The sequence below is a fragment of the Neolamprologus brichardi genome, chromosome 9 (genome assembly GCF_056152115.1).
Source record: "Neolamprologus brichardi isolate AB-2024 chromosome 9, ASM5615211v1, whole genome shotgun sequence".
Lineage (NCBI taxonomy): Eukaryota > Metazoa > Chordata > Actinopteri > Cichliformes > Cichlidae > Neolamprologus > Neolamprologus brichardi.
Window position 1 is genome coordinate 23852792 of NC_142112.1, and position 18002 is coordinate 23870793.

Genomic DNA, 18002 nt, shown 5'->3' on the forward strand with positions numbered 1-18002 from the left:
TTTTCAGTGCTAAATAGTCTCCACATCCCGGCTCTTATTATTTATTTTGCTGCGTTATTTTGCAAAATTATCCAATCTAAACATAAACTACATAAATGAGTGCGATGCAACATTTTGCTCTTGGTGTTTTCAGTCCTTTATGTCCATCTTATGTGTCGTTTTTTTCTGTTATCAATCAACCAACCGATCATTCGATTAAAGGCCTGTCAACGGGCTTCGTAAAGGTTCTTATAAGGTCACCAGAAAGCTACATAAAAGACTGCACCTGCACCAAAGTTCTTTTTTTCTCTCTCTCTGCCTCCAAAAAACGTCGCCAGGCTGCATGCAATCTATAGGATCCAAACATTGTTGCATTTTAAAACCATCTTCAGTGAGCTATAAATATGAGGCGCTCCAAACACACCCTCAGTTTTACTTCTGCCAAAAAATGACCACAATGCCGAGACGACTGGAGGTCCAGAGCTCGATCGTCACTGGTGGGGACAGCTTTAACATGTGGCACGACTACATGAATCTGAGCCAAGTGTTCGAGAGACTGTGCAGCAACCGTGAGGTTGATAACCGAGACACCGAGCGTCCAAAGAAGGGACAAGCGCCCCCCTGGAGTAAGGTCCACACTTCCACTCGGGGGAAGAAATCCTCCAAAAACTCATCGCAGTCCAGTCCGACCAGCAGCGCGTCGGACACCAGCAGCAGCGCGTCATCCTCGGACTACTGCCGCTTCTGCAAGCAGAACGGGGAGACTCCGAGGGTGTACCGATCTCACAAGCTCAAATCAGACGACGGGAAAGTTTTCTGCCCCATCCTCCGGAACTACACTTGCCCTATCTGCGAAGCCACCGGTGACAGCGCTCACACACGCAGGTACTGCCCGCAGATGAAGTGGGAGGCGGCTGGGAGGATGCAGACGGGAGTCAAGTTCTGGTAGCTGCTGAAAACTGAAGCTGCGAGAAACTGTACATATTTACCGAACTGTTTGGGGTATGTGTTCGTGTTGGCAGAGACCGTTTCAGTTCCAAAGACTGTTTCATGTTTGACTGTCAAACACTCCGCTGCAGTCTGCAGCAAGGAGCCCTCATCCATCACATCTGCGCTCGCCAGTACGCGCAGGCTCAACGGGAGAAATCTGCGCCAGCTTTGAGGGTGTCCCAAGTTCTGCCAGCTACTGAAAACTGAAGCTGCGAGAAACTGTACATGTTTACCGAACTGTTTGGGGTATGTGTTCGTGTTGGCAGAGACCGTTTCAGTTCCAAAGACTGTTTCATGTTTGACTGTCAAACACTCCGCTGCAGTCTGCAGCAAGGAGCCCTCATCCATCACATCTGTGGAGCCCGGAGCCGGGGTGAGCGCTCTCAAACTTTGGAAAAAATTAAACTCTTTAAAATCCTCGAGTGTTTATTGTTGTTGTTATTGTTGTTGTTGTTTTGTACAATTTCGGGGGTACTTCATAGGTCACAAGTGAAACACTAAAGTGGCTAACCTTTCTGTGGAATTAAATAGATTTCTAAAAATGTGCCCATAGTGTCAGTGCGTATTCAGAGTCTTTTAGTTAAAATGCAAATGCTATATTATCCCTCATGTCAGACAGATTATTCGACAAAAACACCAGTATTTTGTCTTTTTTTTTTTTTTTTTTTTGGTATTACAGAAAATTTTAACTCACGTGCAACTCTTCCACTTGAAGTTACAGATGTTCCTGAACTCACCAGAGAACATGGGTCATAAAAAATAATTAAGTTAAATTAAAAGTAACACTTCAAGGCAAAAGTGAAACGATTATGTGAAGTGAGAAATTGAATTAAGGTTCAATAGTTTTAGTTTCAAAATAGAGGGGCTGGGGAAATACAGTACACAAGGTCAAAATAGAGTTTGTACAATTCTAATGAGCGTCAAAGTTATAATTTAGTATGCCCACCTTCATTCTTGAGTTTTCTTTGAAGAATAGGCGGTCATTCTTCTTAGGGTTTTGCTGTTATGTGTGGACACAACACTGGTTCAGCCCTTGTGTTTCGTACTTTCAAAACATGCTTAAATGATTCATAGGTCAGAGTTAAGTGGCTTAATAAAAAACAAAAGAGTCCTTTGAAAATGTTCAGGTACAAGAACTGGACTGAAAATGAATGAAAAAGCAGCAAATGTCCAAAGAAAAACTTACCTTTAGAAAGTAGTTTCCTAAAGCGCTGAGTACCTATTAGCTGCTGCACAGGAGAGCTGGAGAAAATCATTTGAATCATGTCTTCAGAGATCACCCCACCCTGTGTGGCACAACAATGGGGATTTTTTAAAAACACATGAATTGCTGTCACAGCCGACTTGATGTGTGCAGTAAGTGATGACATCTCATACGCCTGGATATCAGGAATCTTTTTGGTACAATGAATTTTGTCAGTTGACAAGAGGGAAGCGTAACTACACTTTTGAATGTTTCACTCTCATTTTTGCCACTTGGAGCAGGGAGTCTGCTTAGTGGTGCTGAGAAAGCTGTAGCTCACTCCTCTAACAGTGCCCTTACTGATTAGAACTAAATGCATCACATAGGAATTTATGCAAATTACAGTTTGTGTGATAAAATGTAACTTTGCACACATCATTGTGGTCTGGTGAGGCGACAAACACACTGCACGGTGTGTAAAAGATTCAACATGCTATTTGTGTGGCTCACTGCGTGTCAATGTCACTGCATGCATCAAAACTTGTGCTGTTTAGAACATGATACAGAAAAGCTCCTCTACAGCCTCCAGCCTGAGTTTTACAGAAGAATGACCCAAATATTCATTCAGACTTAAAGCCAAGATTTTTAGATGCCATCTGATTACCAGAAAGGAGTGTATGTGTAACAGAGCAGACATATGAATATATATTAAGTTGATAAAATACAACAATATCTGGCTCCTTGGACACTCAAGATGCTTGCACAGTGGTGTATATCAAGACAATTCAATTTCCTAATACAAGTTCTTAAAAATGTACATTTAAATACTTTTGCATACATTTAAATATGCATTATAAAGCCTACATTTCTAAATATGAGCTTATCTGAATACAATTCCAGCACATAAATCTGAACATTATCATAGGTTTTGAATAGATAACATGCAAACAAACTTTTTTGTAAAAACTGTAAAACCCCCGCAACAAACTTCCTTTAAATACTACATTACATACTTATTGAAATGTTAATATCATCAGAATCAGAATACTTTATTGATCCCTAACGGAAATTATTTCAGTTACAGTGTTTCTATCATGAACTGGCTGTGTGGAGGCAGATGAGGACCCAAACGCAAAACTCACGGAGACAGGAACTGAACTCAAAATCACTGCTTTATTGCAGGCCTTAACACGAAACAGAACTAAACCGGGAATACTAACAGAAGACCGAGGAAACACAGAAAGCCACACAGGTTCGGGGAGCAGACATTGACGACGCGACACTGAACTGAGGGAGACATGCACATAAATACACAGAGGGTTAACGAGGGAAGTGGAAGCACACGGGGAGCACAGCTGACACAGATAAACATAACGAGACATGGCAGGAGTAAACCACACTGACGGGAGACTGTCAAAGTAAAACAGGAAGTACACAGAGGTGCAGACAGGAGAAAGCACAGACATAACGGGCTGGGGAAAACATCGAATAAAACACAAGGGGAAACAAGGGTTCACAGATACACAGAGGGGCAACCAAATAAGGAACATCTTAACTAAACAACCTAGGAACCAAGGCATAAATAAAGAACAAAATACAAAACACACGAAAACTAAGAATACTGGGCCAACATGGCCCAGGACCATGATATCTTCAGCACAAACAGTAACAAGGGACAGACAATACAAGAAGTAAGAAAAAGCACTATATATGTGTGTGTATATATATATATATATATATATATATATATATATATATATATATATATATATATATATATATATATATATATTCCTGTGTCGTTCAGTGGTGCTTTTTAGTAAGCTCATTCTCAGACTTATATCGCCTGTTTTTTCCCCCCTCAAGAATCCCCCAAAAAACAATGTTGGATATTAATTTCCAGATGGAAATGTATGAAAAAAGTGCAGTTAACATACTTCCACTATCTTTAAATGCTCCACAGATGTATAAAAATATGTCCTAAAGACCAGAACTTTATATATTACAGATATCTTTTGTTGGATCACATGATTCAAATAAGAAACAAAACAGCTGAAAGAAACGAAAATTGACCAAACAGGTGATCACAAGCTCTTAACTCAGTGCAGCATTTTACATGTGTTTCTAGTAAAGTCTTGCTCTGATATAGTGTGTGTGGCCTTCTGTGTATGTGCGTGATCATACATGACCTTCTGTTTTCATGTGCACTCCAGCTCTATATAATCCTAGCTGATTTATTTTGCCTGTCAGTCATTAACAAACATATCATTGGCTCTTCTCATTTACCCGTAGAAGTTTTAGGATTGGGATACATAGATCTCCAGCTGGCAGCTACCCAACATTTCATAACTGTGAGGGTTAAGTTGCTTAAAGCTGATATAACCCTTTGGCTCTTCATTCCCTGGTCTCACCTGCTGCTGATACGAGTCTGCGATAAAAACTTGTTACTAAACACGACTGCTGGGGCAAAGTCCAGCTCTTATATATGTTTAAAGTTATGGAAGATGGTTATAAAGCTGAGTGAGTTTGGCAACAGGATTGTTTTCCTCCTTTTTTGTTCAGTTAATCAGCCGAAAACAGAGGACATGTGGAGGACGTCAAACATGTACACGTGCTACAGGGCTATAAAAGCTCCACTGTTACAAAACCAGCTTCTATTTATGTAAAAAAGAAAAGCCCACCCCACACAGCAGTCTTCCAGTGCTTTCAGTCAAGAAAAGACATTAAACGGTACGTCATGGCTTCTTCTGATTAGTGACATGTAATACTAATGGCAAATTGTTAATATGAAATTTAGAAACTTGTTATAATTTGTCTTCAATTATAATTCTTCTGTTTTATAGAAACTGGCTTACTAAAAATGGCAAAACACCACATCACTCTTGCCATTGCCATAGTGCTGGCAGTGATTTTCTACATCATCACCATTGTGTTGTCTGCTCTGGCAGCGTTAGGAAAACGTAAGTCTGGCTTTTAATACTCTTAGAAATACGTTGTAACCTTTGAGCACTCTGTCTCTCTCTCTGATTTCTGTGTTTCTGCACCACAGATCCATTTTTGTCCACCACCGCCAACATTTCAGATGAGTTTGTGACCCAGATCACGCCTTCAGGGTGGACTTTTACCATCTGGTCCATCATTTACATCTTTATGGGTTTAGGGGTGCTGTATGTCTTTGCAGGCATCTTTAGGAAGTAAGTTTTTTTTTTTTTGAGACTAATTTTTTCTTCTCCTATATGATGTTTGTTGAAGTCTACATTTACCTCTGATTTCTTTCTTCAGGAATGCCTATGGTTATGTCTACTGCAGCCCTGCAGTTTTGCCACACGGATTTTTTGTGACTTTTTGCTTAAATCTGGGCATCAATATTGGATGGTTGCTCCTGTGGGACAGAAAGTGAGTGTGATGAGAGTTTTAACTGATATCAGTAAAAAGCCATAGTATTGATTAATGTTTTTCCTTACTGCATTAGAAAAGGGGGCGTATAAATGAGGGCTGGATATAGTGCTGATTAGTTAGGTTAGTCCACCTAAGCTGAGTAACCAAATGAAGGTGTGTTGAATCACATTGTCAGGCCCTCTTGGCCTAAATATGCAGATAAGATTGACCTGAAATCATGCAATAAATGGGAAATTTCCATGCAAGAAGCATGTAAACACAGCTTCTAACGTGCAGGTTAATTGTTTTCATTGTTGTAAAATTCTGTTTTTCATCCCTGCTAAAGGTACACACCTGCTGCGCTGGCTTTCCTCATCCTAATCGCTTTGACTAACTACGCTGTAATATTCTTCTGCTGCTACGGTCTGCATAACTATGGAGCTTGGCTCAACAAATACCACAGAACAGACCTGTTGCTCCATCATCTGCTGGTTAGTATGGCACCTGATGTTTGCTTTTCTTTTCTTTTTTTTTCATGTACAGTGGGGCAAAAAAGTATTTAGTCAGCCACCGATTGTGCAAGTTCCCCCACTTAAAATGATGACAGAGGTCAGTAATTTGCACCAGAGGTACACTTCAACTGTGAGAGACAGAATGTGAAAAAAAAATCCATGAATTCACATGGTAGGATTTGTAAAGAATTTATTCGTAAATCAGGGTGGAAAATAAGTATTTGGTCACCTCAAACAAGGAAAATCCCTGGCTCTCACAGACCTGTAACGTCTTCTGTAAGAAGCTTTTCTGTCCCCCACTCGTTACCTGTATGAATGGCACCTGTTTGACCTCATCATCTGACACCTGTCATAAAAGACACCTGTCCACAGCCTCAACCAGTCAGACTCCAAACTCCGCCATGGCCAAGACCAAAGAGCTTTCGAAGGACACCAGGAAAAGAATTGTAGACCTGCACCAGACTGGGAAGAGTGAATCTACAATAGGCAAGCAGCTTGGTGTGAAAAAATCAACTGTGGGAGCAATCATCAGAAAATGGAAGACATACAAGACCACTGATAATCTCCCTCGATCTGGGGCTCCACGCAAGATCTCATCCCGTGGGGTCAAAATGATCATGAGAACGGTGAGCAAAGATCCCAGAACCACACGGGGGGACCTGGTGAATGACCTGCAGAGAGCTGGGACCAAAGTAACAAAGGTCACCATCAGTAACACACTACAACGGCAGGGAATCAAATCCCGCAGTGCCAGACGTGTTCCGCTGCTGAAGCCAGTGCATGTCCAGGCCCGTCTGAAGTTTGCCAGAGAGCACATGGATGATACAGCAGAGGATTGGGAGAATGTCATGTGGTCAGATGAAACCAAAGTAGAACTTTTCGGTATAAACTCAACTCGTCGTGTTTGGAGGAAGAAGAATACTGAGTTGCATCCCAAGAACACCATACCTACTGTGAAGCATGGGGGTGGAAACATCATGCTATGGGGCTGTTTTTCTGCCAAGGGGACAGGACGACTGATCCGTGTTAAGGACAGAATGAATGGGGCCAAGTATCGTGAGATTTTGAGCCAAAACCTCCTTCCATCAGTGAGAACTTTGAAGATGAAACGAGGCTGGGTCTTCCAACATGACAATGATCCAAAACACACCGCCCGGGCAACAAAGGAGTGGCTCCGTAAGAAGCATTTGAAAGTCCTGGAGTGGCCTAGCCAGTCTCCAGACCTCAACCCCATAGAAAATCTGTGGCGGGAGTTGAAAGTCCGTGTTGCTCGGCAACAGCCCCAAAACATCACTGCTCTTGAGAAGATCTGCATGGAGGAATGGGCCAAAATACCAGCTACTGTGTGTGCAAACCTGGTAAAGACCTATAGTAAACGTTTGACCTCTGTTATTGCCAACAAAGGTTATGTTACAAAGTATTGAGTTGTATTTTTGTTATTGACCAAATACTTATTTTCCACCCTGATTTACGAATAAATTCTTTACAAATCCTACCATGTGAATTCATGGATTTTTTTTTCACATTCTGTCTCTCACAGTTGAAGTGTACCTCTGGTGCAAATTACTGACCTCTGTCATCATTTTAAGTGGGGGAACTTGCACAATCGGTGGCTGACTAAATACTTTTTTGCCCCACTGTACATGCTTATAATCTCAGCATTTCTGTCTTTTGCTTCGTCTTCATTGCAGATTCAGAACGGCATTGCTATCTATGCAACGTGGACAACTATTGCCTCCCTGCTTAACCTGACCATTGTGCTGACGTATGATGCAAGCATGTCCCACACTGACGCCGCCACTCTTGCTCTTTCTGTTTTGTCCATTGTGCTGATAGCGTGGTAAGTTGACAAACAGAGGAAACAACAAGGGCGACTTCTTTAGAAAAAATGGATAAATAAAAGGTGCCATCTCTCTCACAGGTTCATCCTGGAAAACTCCATTCTCGAAAAATATGTGAGATTCATCTTCAGCATTTACCCCACTGTGATTTGGGCGCTGACAGGGGTGTTGACCAAAAACTACAACACCGCAGCTCCTACCCACAACAACATCTTTATCGGTGAGGATAAACCATCAACCGGTCTCAATGACACTATAGCACTGACTATAAATGATAACTTCATATGTGGATGCACACTGATGCCACGCTCTGATATTTTCTTTCCACTATAGCTGCCCTGCTGGGTGTAGCCTGTGCCCTGTGTGCCACTCGGATATGTTTGGTCATTTGGAGGCAAATGAAAAAGCCGCTTTACGAAGACATAAACCCTGACAAAATGTCTCCGATGGAGATTTTAGAGAAGCAGAAAAAGATATTTAAGTGAGAGAGCGAGAAAAAGATTTGCAGTATGATTTCTGTATGATATCAGGGCTGTATTGTAAATGACTCCAGCCTCAGCTGAATATCATCAAGCCTCATGAAGTGATATATAAAGCTGAAGGTTCACACCTGTCAAAAAGTATAAACTGCAATAAAGTGTGTATTTCTGATTTCACCACATAAACATGAAAAATGTAGTTATGCTTTCATTTACTTTCCTTTCATAAGCTGTAAAAATAAACTGACTTTAATGGGGTCTTTTTTGAGTTATTTAACAGACAGCACATCTGTTCAATAAGAGAGAAGACAAAGCAATTCAGATTCATTAATAATGACAAGGATGGATGATAAGATTTAAAAAATGTCATTTTAACACATATGATTATGTTTAATACACACACACACACACACACACACACACACAATGGAGCTCTCGAGCTGATTATTGATCAGCCTCATAAAAAAAATCATCTTTATTGCATAAACTAAGAGCACACTGCACTTGTAAGTAAATGCATTACTATTTAGAGCGCTGTGGGAATAAAACCATATAAGCGAATAAAAACGTGAACGGAGTCAACAAATGCACAAATGTAACAAATCTCAGTTGTGTTCAAAGTTTACAATTATGTGTGTTTTCTGCTCCAGTCTGAGTCCGCTGGTTTTGTCACGTACAGTCTTCAGCCTTGAGTCTTCAGAGCCAGCCTCTGTTGGTTGTACACCTTAATAACCTTTTAATGTATTGTATCAACAAGTTGCTGGTGGCAGACTGCATCTGTATCTAGTTGCTGGGTGGATTTCTGTGGCTGCCTCCAAGATCTGTTGTTGTCTGCTTACACAGATATGAGGATTATGCTCTTTACTTAGATTTAAAAAGCTGTACAATTTCATTAAATCTATCTTTTTATCTTGGCTTTGCTCTTTTTTTGTTTTTTCAGATCAATAAAAAGCTTTGTTTAAAAAAAAAAAAGACCTCCACCCACTGATTTCCTTATGCAAGCAATTACCTGTATATTCCACAAACCCTGTTGTCAAGAGTGTGTTCATCATCAGATATGACCTTATACATAACCAGGGATTACTATCATGCCACGCCAACTGATAAAGGACCTTCAAACTCACGAGTTATACAGTATAAAAGTAAATTTGTAATTTCTGAAGGAGGGCTGAGACAAATGGGAAGTGATAACATAATAAAATCATGCTGTAAACTGTAATTCATTAAACACATACATGTATATAAGTGCTTTCAAAATTATTTAATATATGAGTAGATATATTTATCAGCGTTTTATGATTGATTGTTTCAGAAATGTAAAGAGGATAAGAGATGCACGTGATGTCTTGAAGAGTCATATACCTTCTTGCACAACTAGTTGCTCCATATAAAAGTTGGTCCCGTGTCCTCTGCAATTACTCTTGATCTTCACACGGCTTACACAACAAGGAGCAAAGCCAGGTAAGTCTTATTAATCTCATCATGTGGACGCTGTTTTATTAGACCGGACTAAACATGTATGTCGTATGGATAATGCACACAGGAAGCTTTAAAAATTACTATCTGGGCCTCTCTTAAGAAGAGTCAATTTTCTTGTTGTAGTTTTGTTTTATGGTGGCAAACTTTGATAAAAGTTGTAAAAAAGTGCTTCTGATAAATGTCTAAAGATATATTAAGTGGCTTCTGTGTTAATTGTGTGAAAGTGATCGATTGCCACTTCTTCTTGTTCCTGCTTTTGTTTTATAAAATGTTTTTTTCTTCCCATCTTAGAATAAGAGGACCATGATGGGAAAACACAACCCAGGACGTATCGCTGCAATACTCGTGTCTTTAGCTGCCTTTGTAGTGAGCTTGGTGCTTAATGGGCTGGCTGTAGTTGGAGTTAGTAAGTTGAAACTTTGTTAGCCATTTGTCAGCTGTGTTCAGTATCTTTGATATTTGTGTATGGTAAATGGTAAATGGCCTGTATTTGTATAGCGCTTTACTAGTCCCTAAGGACCCCAAAGCGCTTTACACATCCAGTCATCCACCCATTCACACACACATTCACACACTGGATGTGAAGGATGTGAAAACACACCGCGAACAGTCAATTTCCCTAAAATCTAACCTTTTTCTCCACAAAGGTCCTTTTCACACCACCCAAGCCAATGTCTCAGCTTTGTTTGACACCCAGCTTACGCCTTCAGGATGGACATTTTTCATCTGGACCCTCATCTACATCTGGCTGATCTTCATGATCATCTACATTGTTGCGGGTCTTTTCAGAAAGTTGTGTCCACTTCTTTTTATTTTCTTCTTTAAAACTACAGTGTTATTTTTAAAGCACAGATATAAGATATAATCCAGGTCTCTTCAGTCTATTTTTAAAACCCACTGAAAAACTGTTCCCACAGATTTATTGATCAACTTTTTATCTTCTAGGAATGGATATGGATATGTTTACTGCACTCCTGCAGTACTGCCTTATGGATTCTTTATTAGCTGGTGTCTCAATATGGGCGTCAATATTGGTTGGCTGCTGGTTTGGGACAGAGAGTAAGAGTCTTTGAGTGTCGTGTGTGAGTTAAGCCTGCAGGAATGCATGGCTCTAAAAGATGTAAATGAAAGCTGTTCAACAGATTCATAAAATGTGTTTTTCTGCTGTATCTGTCCTTAAAAAAGACTGATGATTCCTGCACTGGTGTTTCTCATCCTCATCATCTGCACTAACTACTCCATGATATGCTTCATCTGCCATGGGATTCACGTTTATGGAGCTTGGCTCAACAAATACCACAAAGCAGACCTGTGGCTCCTCCGGGTGTTGGTACGTGTGCATTATTAACTGTAAGCTAAGCTTTTAATCTTGCATGTAGATCAAGTTAGCCTGTTGTGGTCAGACATTATTAATATAATGTTTGCTTGGACTCCATGAAAAAATCTGTTTGCAGGTCCAGAATGGTGTCATGATATACACGACTTGGACAACTGTTGCAACCCTCCTCAACCTGACGATTGTTCTGGCTTATGAAGCAGACATGTCCCAAGACGATTCTGCCACACTCTCATACTCTCTTTTGACTATTTTGTTGCTTGGATGGTGAGTGTGCTTCTTAAAAAACCCAGAAAAAAACCCAAACGAGAGCATTGAGAGAGCTCAGTTCCCTCCAATTCCCTTTGAAGGGCAACGGCTACACTAAAACTCAGATGCTTTATGCATCAGTATGGAAAGCTAATGTAGTATATTAATTTTTTTGTGATATTTGTCAAATAATGTTTGTTTAAAACAATAATGTTTGAAAGTGTTCAAATAAAGACCACCCTTATTTCCCCCAATGATTAGTATATTTAAAATTTGGAGATGATCCAATGAAAGCTAAAACTTATGGCCTATGACATTGTATGATCTTTAACCATATTACTGGAGTAGAATTGGCTGAACTCTTCTAACATATTAATATATGTTATAATCTAACATATTAAAATTGAGACGCTAAAGCGACGCGTTTTGTGTTTCATAGGTTTGTTTTAGAGAATCTTGTCCTCGACGAGCATGTGCGGTACATCTGCATTACCTACCCCGTTGTGATCTGGGCGTTGTCTGGAAACCTTGACAAAAACTATGATGCTGAATCACCCAGTCGCAATGGCGTCTTCATTGGTAAGACTTCACATAAGCTCTCGGTCATAAATCCCTGCATCCACACTAAACTTTTTAGATAAATACACCCACAAAATGAGCTCTGTGTCACCGCGTGTCACGTGCAAAAGCTGTACTGATTCAATTTTCTTCTCTCAGCTGTGCTGCTGGCTGCAGCCTGTGTGCTGTTTGTGATTCGGGTTAGTTTGGTGGTCTGGAGACACATCAAACAGCCACTCTACGAAGGTGTCGATCCTGAAGCCATGGAACCGATGGAGATCGCTAAGAAGCAGAAAAAGATATTTCACTGAGCAGCTTTATGATAAAAAACAAACCTGATTGTTATTATTACTGAAGGTTTTTCATGTATGATGTCATTGTTTTTCCCATCGTATTGATTTGTATTGTTTTAATGTTTATTGATGTATTAAAATGCACTGGAATTTTTTGAAAATATTGCATTAACAATTTTAACACTGATGTGTAAACATGTAAACACTGAACTTCATAAGACTATTATGTATGACAAATGACTGAATATATATTTATGTTTGTTTTGTATTAGTGCAAACTTACACTCCAAAGCCAAATGTAGTTTTCTTAATATTGACATATTTATTGTGAAATAGACCATACATGATCACAGCTGTTTGTTCAGTGTTAACACCATATAAATGTTGCTACTCCAAAATCAAGGTGTTATAAAATATTATTTCTGATTTAAGATGTGGGCTAAAGATTTTTTTTTTTAATTTTAAGCATCCAGATTTTTTTTTACATTTAAAAAAATATAAGGCTTGTAACATTAGAGAACCGACTTTTACTATATGACTATATCATTTACATTTCTATCAGTGTAAACAAATGTAAATACACACAAAATCCCTGAGATATCTTAATAAAAGAAAAGAAGGAAAATATCAGCTGTAGAGCTCAGTTTTTCTACATGATAAATAAATGTTCCTGAAAGTAAATGAAAAAAATCTGTCAGCATGACTCTTTTGGGCTTAAATTGTAAAAATAAATGTGTAAAATTAGCGAAAAGGTTCTGGCTGCAGATTGCCCAGACTGTCCTGCAATTATAAAACATAAAAAGGTTTTTACTTCACAGAAACTGTGGACCCATTGTAAAAAAACAAACTTCTATAGCAGAAAGTGAAAAAACTGTTATTTTTATGCCATGTAATTGTTTATCTATTACTTAAATACCTTAGTGTATGGCCATGGGAGAGGCCTTTATCAGTAGGAAATGCTGTAAAATTTATGAAAATAGAGTTAAAAGTCCAGACTTTACACCCTCTTTCATCTTTTCCAAAGCCATTCAGTGGGCTGCATTTGAAATCTGGCCCACGGGCCTTATGTTTGACACCCCTGATTTAGAGCATATACTCCACACTGTAAACCCGAATGTTCAAAGTAATTAAATAGATTAAGTAGTGTATACTGAAAGTCTTTAAAAAGTTCTGTTAACTTAAATATGTCAAGTTCGTGTAACATGTTCTTCTTTTTGAGCAAATGAAACTAATAATTTTTGATTGAATTGAACGATTTCTATATTAAGTAAGCATCACTTAAAATCATAACTTAAGCACAACGTAACACAGTTAAGTTAGGACATATAAGAATGGTAAAGTTCTGTTATTTTTGTTGTTTCAAGTAGGTAGGATTTAATAATAAACTTAATTTATGTAGCACATGCTAAAATACAATAAAATCTCAAAGTGTTTCACCAAATAAGTAAAATCAAATAGTCTTAAATGCATTAGTGGAAGACAAAATGTATTTATTGTAATATTCATTGTTTATCAATGTATCCTATATATATATATATATATATATTTTTTTTTTTTTTTTAATTTTTTCCGTAAGTGTTGAGTAGCTGCAGGAATCAATTTTTATTCCGAGTTAATTTCTGATTCACCCTCCGAAGCGGAAGGCGGCGCTAATGAGCATTATACACTGATCGTTTACCGCTATTTGGAAAAAAATACGAAACACAGAAGTAGTAAAGGTATATGGGCGGGAAACAGCACCAAAGAGGCAACACGGACGACTGGAGAAAGTTGGACCTAACGGCAGCAACTAGCATCACTGGACTTACAGTAAGTTTTCAAGGTTGATATTACTTTATTGTTAAAATACGAATATTTAGTTGTATTTTGGGTGCGTGTCGAAAAGAATAGCAGAAATGTCCGGTCGGTGTTTTTTATGTGCTTTGCTGTTCTCCCCGAAGGAAACTTTGCGCTTGCAGAGCTAGCATTAAGTTATTGTAATGAGGGTCGCAGGCTGTTTAAAAAGTTAGATACTACTTGTTCTAGAGGTGGCGCCCGGTGGCCTAGTATGAAACAAAGTGTTTTAATCTCTCTAAATTTTTAAACCCCCTCTCATGACTCAGAATAGTTGGGTCCAAACAAGCCGGTTGTCCCTGCAGTTACACAGCGGAGATACCTGTCTGCAGTGAGAGTGCTTTCAAGCCACTATATTTTAAACTATATGTGCGAATAAGTGGTGCAGGTGTATTAGGCGTTTGAGCGACGGTCTCGATAGGTGTTTTTTTACATATATATCAGTCACTTTACGCAGTAGAATGAAACTCATCCTTCTAATACACCTGCTCTGACGAGCCACATTGTTCACAAGCCAGAGTTAGAGGGCCAATGAAAGAGCACTGCACACGCATCGTCTCCTCTCACTTTGCCTAATTAGTGGAATCACTTGTCAATCAACTTCTGCCAACCAATTGGCACTCTTGGATCACTAAGGTCCTAAAAAACAAACCTGTCAATCAAAACAACCAGAATCGTTCGGAGAGAGAAGCAGTGATGAGGAGCCTGACATTTTTGACATTAACTGTGTATGCACATTAAATAATTTCAAATAACATATGTTTGGGGGAACCTCTCATCAGTAAGGCTTTAGTTTGTAGAAATGGCGTTGTTGTTAATTTAACCATGCCGTTAAAGTTCAAGTGCTGCTGCTTGTCTTCAGTATTGTAATATTTGCTCGATGGCTTTAGTATCTTGACTAGAGATGCATTCACACTTTGGGGATTAAATGAAAAGATCATTAACAGGGAAAAATTATAAATGTATAATTACAATAAGTATTTATAATTTGTCACCGTTTGGATGCTTTTTAATTGTTCATCAGTTTATGCCTTTGGATCTCTCTGTTCCAGCTTCAAGAATTAAGACCGAGTCAAGGAAGAGAACTGGGGATGTGATAAAGATACCAGGTAATTCATTTTGTTTGTGAATTCTTCTACCAATCACCGCTCTCGCTCTCTCTCGAGTTGTCTTAAAAACCCCTAAAAAACAAAACTTTCCCCAAGGAAAGGATCCTTCAAGCCTTGACCAGTTGAGGCAAGCAATTGTTGAAGAAGTCAAGAAGGCTGAGAAGAACCTGCCCCTCATTAGAAAGTTGATGGAGACCACATTTCCCCTGCGCAGACAAACCATAGTGATGTCCTGCCCGCCACTGAAGGAGCTCTTGGACCTCTGGCCTGCTCTAAAAATGGAGTCTGAGGTAATATGGATCAGCTCTCTTTAAAATGAAAATTGTAATTCTTACTCATGTGGCAGCTTTTTGCTGCTTTATAAAGGTGTGCGAGATTCTTCAAATTGAACTGTATTGTCCTTCTGCTGTAGTTGTATGCAGAGTTTCAGCGGGTTACAAATCAGAACCTGCCCAATACATTCTACGCTGGACTTGACCGCCATCTTCCTCGACTGATGACCTTATTCAGACAGAATGCATCAAAAACTGGGAAGACAGCAGATGCCCTGGCTGAAATTCTAAGAATTCACGATGAACAGGTAATAATAGATTGTTACACATTTCATAGGTTGAACCAGTGGAACATTGGACAGGTTTAATGATTTAAATGAGCGTTTTGAATTTTGCTATTAGTCCACTTTGTGTTTGCTATTTGTCTGACTTTGTGGACATATGTTCTGATTTGACTGTTGTTGTTGTTGTTGTTGAGTAAACTCACCAGTATATACAATTCTGTTTTTATCTGGCAATAGGAAATCCATGATATCCACACCAAGCACACTACTGTTCTCCACGCCCTTCCTGTCTATCTGCGTGAGGATGTCTCTGGATTTTTCAGAACCTGCACTGTGAGTGTCCTTAAGTATCTAACAGATACTACTGTGTATATAAACAGTGCATCAAAGTACAAACATGTATTTGGATGCACTGTTTGGACTTACCTTTGTTTAGTCTACCCATACGGTTTCCATGTATGGTCTTTTCTGTCTCCTCACTACGAATGAACTGAATTGGTGTTTTGTTGAAAGTGATAAGATGTTTAGTAAAACATTTTCCTGTGTATTTCCTTTAGCTTAGTTTCAGTCTATCTCACACCACTTGATTCTCTGGTGAATTAGCTGATTTATGTGTGCAGAACATGGATCTTCTGTTTTTCACCTCTTACTGTGAGACCCAGGTCTCCCTTGTAAAAGAGGTATTGGATCTCAACGGGAGTTGGTAAAATGAGAAATTATATGTCGTTTGTTGTATTTCTTGGGTTAGATTGTGATTAGTATCTCTTTTTCATTCATTCAGGACGAATCTGATGAGTTGGAGCTTGATGGTGTTGAAGTGGCCCTCTTCACTGTCATCAGTGACCATGACACGACAAGTCCAGTTCACTACCAACCTGTGAAAATCTCTGTCGTCATTGAAAGTGATGCCATGGTCAGTCTCCCCAGATTTGGTGAAGCCTTCCTGGTAATGTTTGGACTGATCTATGCACTTCACCTCAGCTACCTCAAAGCCCTGACCAACACTTTAGAATTTACTCAAAAGATTTTACTTGGTCTAGAAAGTGGTAAACTGTCACCCAGGTTACAGACCCTCAAGAATGACTTGGTTATGTAGGAACTCATCTGAAAGAAGGATGCAGGGTGAAGCATTATAAAAGGCTAGTTCAAAGTGCTCTCCTTTTATCTAAATAATGCCTCAAAACGTTATTGCATTACTCTACAGGTGTTCAGCCAATAGGTCCAAACTATACAACGTGCCTTTGTTCTCATTAACATAATGCAAAGCAACACTAATGTTTTGTATTTGTATGTTTTAATGTTTTTCGTAATACTATTTCTAAAACATTGTGGGCTGCACAAGATGACCTAAATTTCACTGTTTGATACTGGTTAATGTAAAACAAATAGCATTGTAATTCACTCAAATTGCTGCCCTGTTGCCTTATTCAGATATTAGCCAGAGAGCCAAAAGCACATTTTGATATTATTTATTATTATTTGGCATTATTTTTTATTACTGACAGTTTTCCTGACTAAACAATTTTTGGTCTACTTATTTTAATTTATAAATGTTTTTGTTAATTATTTTTAATTTATTTAATATTTTTTTTAAAAATGTATTTAATTTCAACATAATGTGCTAAAAGGGAGCAGGCAAGATACTGTTCAATGGCAGATGTTTATGACTTTTGCATATTAAGTTACCGATACTCAGTGTAATTGAGGCAATCAATTGCCTCAAAAATTTTAAGTTTTGTGTCACATGTTTTTAAGTATCAAGTAATCAACATATTTGACTAACGTGTACTTAAAATAATGACAACACAAACTAATAAACATTTGAGTGTTGTTAACATAAAAAATGTTGTGGTTGTGTACTTATTTTTTATAAGTTCTGTGAACTTATTCCTTTGAATTTGTAAACTTGAAACTTTCAGTCATATTAACTGCAAATATTTGAGTTGATAATTCTCAAAAGATACAAGTACCATGTAATCCAAACTTTTGTGTTCTGGAAAAATTTGACTTTTGAGTTGATCAACTTTAAAAAATTGAGGCAATCGATTGCCTCAATTTTTTTGAGTTCTGGTAACTTATTCGGGTTTACAGTGTATACAGTGCATACTTTACAGCACTTAATTATTTTTAACTTCTTTATATCCCATGCAGATCATATATGGGTGTGTTATGTTACTGCTTTAGGGATGAGTTCTGTGCAGGCTGTGGTTTCATAGCAAATGACATA

The 18002-nt window shown here is 38.7% G+C and overlaps 4 protein-coding genes across 5 annotated transcripts; all 4 read left to right on the top strand.

Annotated features, from left to right (window-relative positions):
* The first annotated feature begins 322 nt into the window (after positions 1–322).
* On the top strand, positions 323–928 carry nanos2 (nanos homolog 2). The gene has a single exon (XM_006795166.2). It carries the CDS (start codon positions 323–325, stop codon positions 926–928), a length of 606 nt encoding a protein of 201 aa, XP_006795229.2.
* Positions 929–5009: 4081 nt separating this feature from the next.
* LOC148101459 (uncharacterized) lies at positions 5010–8368 on the top strand. Its single transcript, XM_087845635.1, has 7 exons — positions 5010–5112; positions 5202–5346; positions 5435–5548; positions 5877–6021; positions 7734–7882; positions 7964–8103; positions 8217–8368. Exons 1-7 carry the CDS (start codon positions 5013–5015, stop codon positions 8366–8368), a joined length of 945 nt encoding a protein of 314 aa, XP_087701761.1. The 5' UTR covers positions 5010–5012.
* A 1770-nt stretch (positions 8369–10138) lies between these two features.
* LOC118454510 (uncharacterized) lies at positions 10139–12295 on the top strand. The gene is made up of 7 exons (XM_035909578.2): positions 10139–10247; positions 10489–10633; positions 10787–10900; positions 11027–11171; positions 11296–11444; positions 11866–12005; positions 12144–12295. Exons 1-7 carry the CDS (start codon positions 10145–10147, stop codon positions 12293–12295), a joined length of 948 nt encoding a protein of 315 aa, XP_035765471.2. The 5' UTR covers positions 10139–10144.
* A 1705-nt stretch (positions 12296–14000) lies between these two features.
* Positions 14001–17467, top strand: LOC148101460 (uncharacterized). 2 transcript variants are annotated; one of them, XM_087845637.1, is made up of 6 exons: positions 14001–14086; positions 15163–15219; positions 15316–15509; positions 15632–15799; positions 16013–16108; positions 16557–17467. In XM_087845637.1, exons 3-6 carry the CDS (start codon positions 15408–15410, stop codon positions 16869–16871), a joined length of 681 nt encoding a protein of 226 aa, XP_087701763.1. In that variant the 5' UTR covers positions 14001–14086; positions 15163–15219; positions 15316–15407; the 3' UTR covers positions 16872–17467. The 2 variants fall into 2 exon arrangements, with proteins under 2 accessions (XP_087701763.1, XP_087701762.1); XM_087845636.1 differs by lacking the exon at positions 14001–14086 and having other exon boundaries at positions 14739–15219.
* The last annotated feature ends 535 nt before the right edge of the window (positions 17468–18002 follow it).

Excerpts from the sequence above, each read along its gene's own strand:
- LOC118454510 (XM_035909578.2), top strand. The coding sequence starts at position 10,145 with ATGATGGGAAAACACAACCCAGGACGTATCGCTGCAATACTCGTGTCT. Across the intron at positions 11,172-11,295 it reads TGTGGCTCCTCCGGGTGTTG|GTCCAGAATGGTGTCATGAT; the intron begins GTACGTGTGCAT and ends ATCTGTTTGCAG. Across the intron at positions 11,445-11,865 it reads ACTATTTTGTTGCTTGGATG|GTTTGTTTTAGAGAATCTTG; the intron begins GTGAGTGTGCTT and ends TGTGTTTCATAG.
- nanos2 (XM_006795166.2), top strand. The coding sequence starts at position 323 with ATGCAATCTATAGGATCCAAACATTGTTGCATTTTAAAACCATCTTCA.
- LOC148101460 (XM_087845636.1), top strand. The coding sequence starts at position 15,039 with ATGAAAAGATCATTAACAGGGAAAAATTATAAATGTATAATTACAATA. Across the intron at positions 15,220-15,315 it reads GGATGTGATAAAGATACCAG|GAAAGGATCCTTCAAGCCTT; the intron begins GTAATTCATTTT and ends ACTTTCCCCAAG. Across the intron at positions 15,800-16,012 it reads TAAGAATTCACGATGAACAG|GAAATCCATGATATCCACAC; the intron begins GTAATAATAGAT and ends ATCTGGCAATAG.
- LOC148101459 (XM_087845635.1), top strand. The coding sequence starts at position 5,013 with ATGGCAAAACACCACATCACTCTTGCCATTGCCATAGTGCTGGCAGTG. Across the intron at positions 5,347-5,434 it reads TTTGCAGGCATCTTTAGGAA|GAATGCCTATGGTTATGTCT; the intron begins GTAAGTTTTTTT and ends TTCTTTCTTCAG. Across the intron at positions 8,104-8,216 it reads CCACAACAACATCTTTATCG|CTGCCCTGCTGGGTGTAGCC; the intron begins GTGAGGATAAAC and ends TTTCCACTATAG.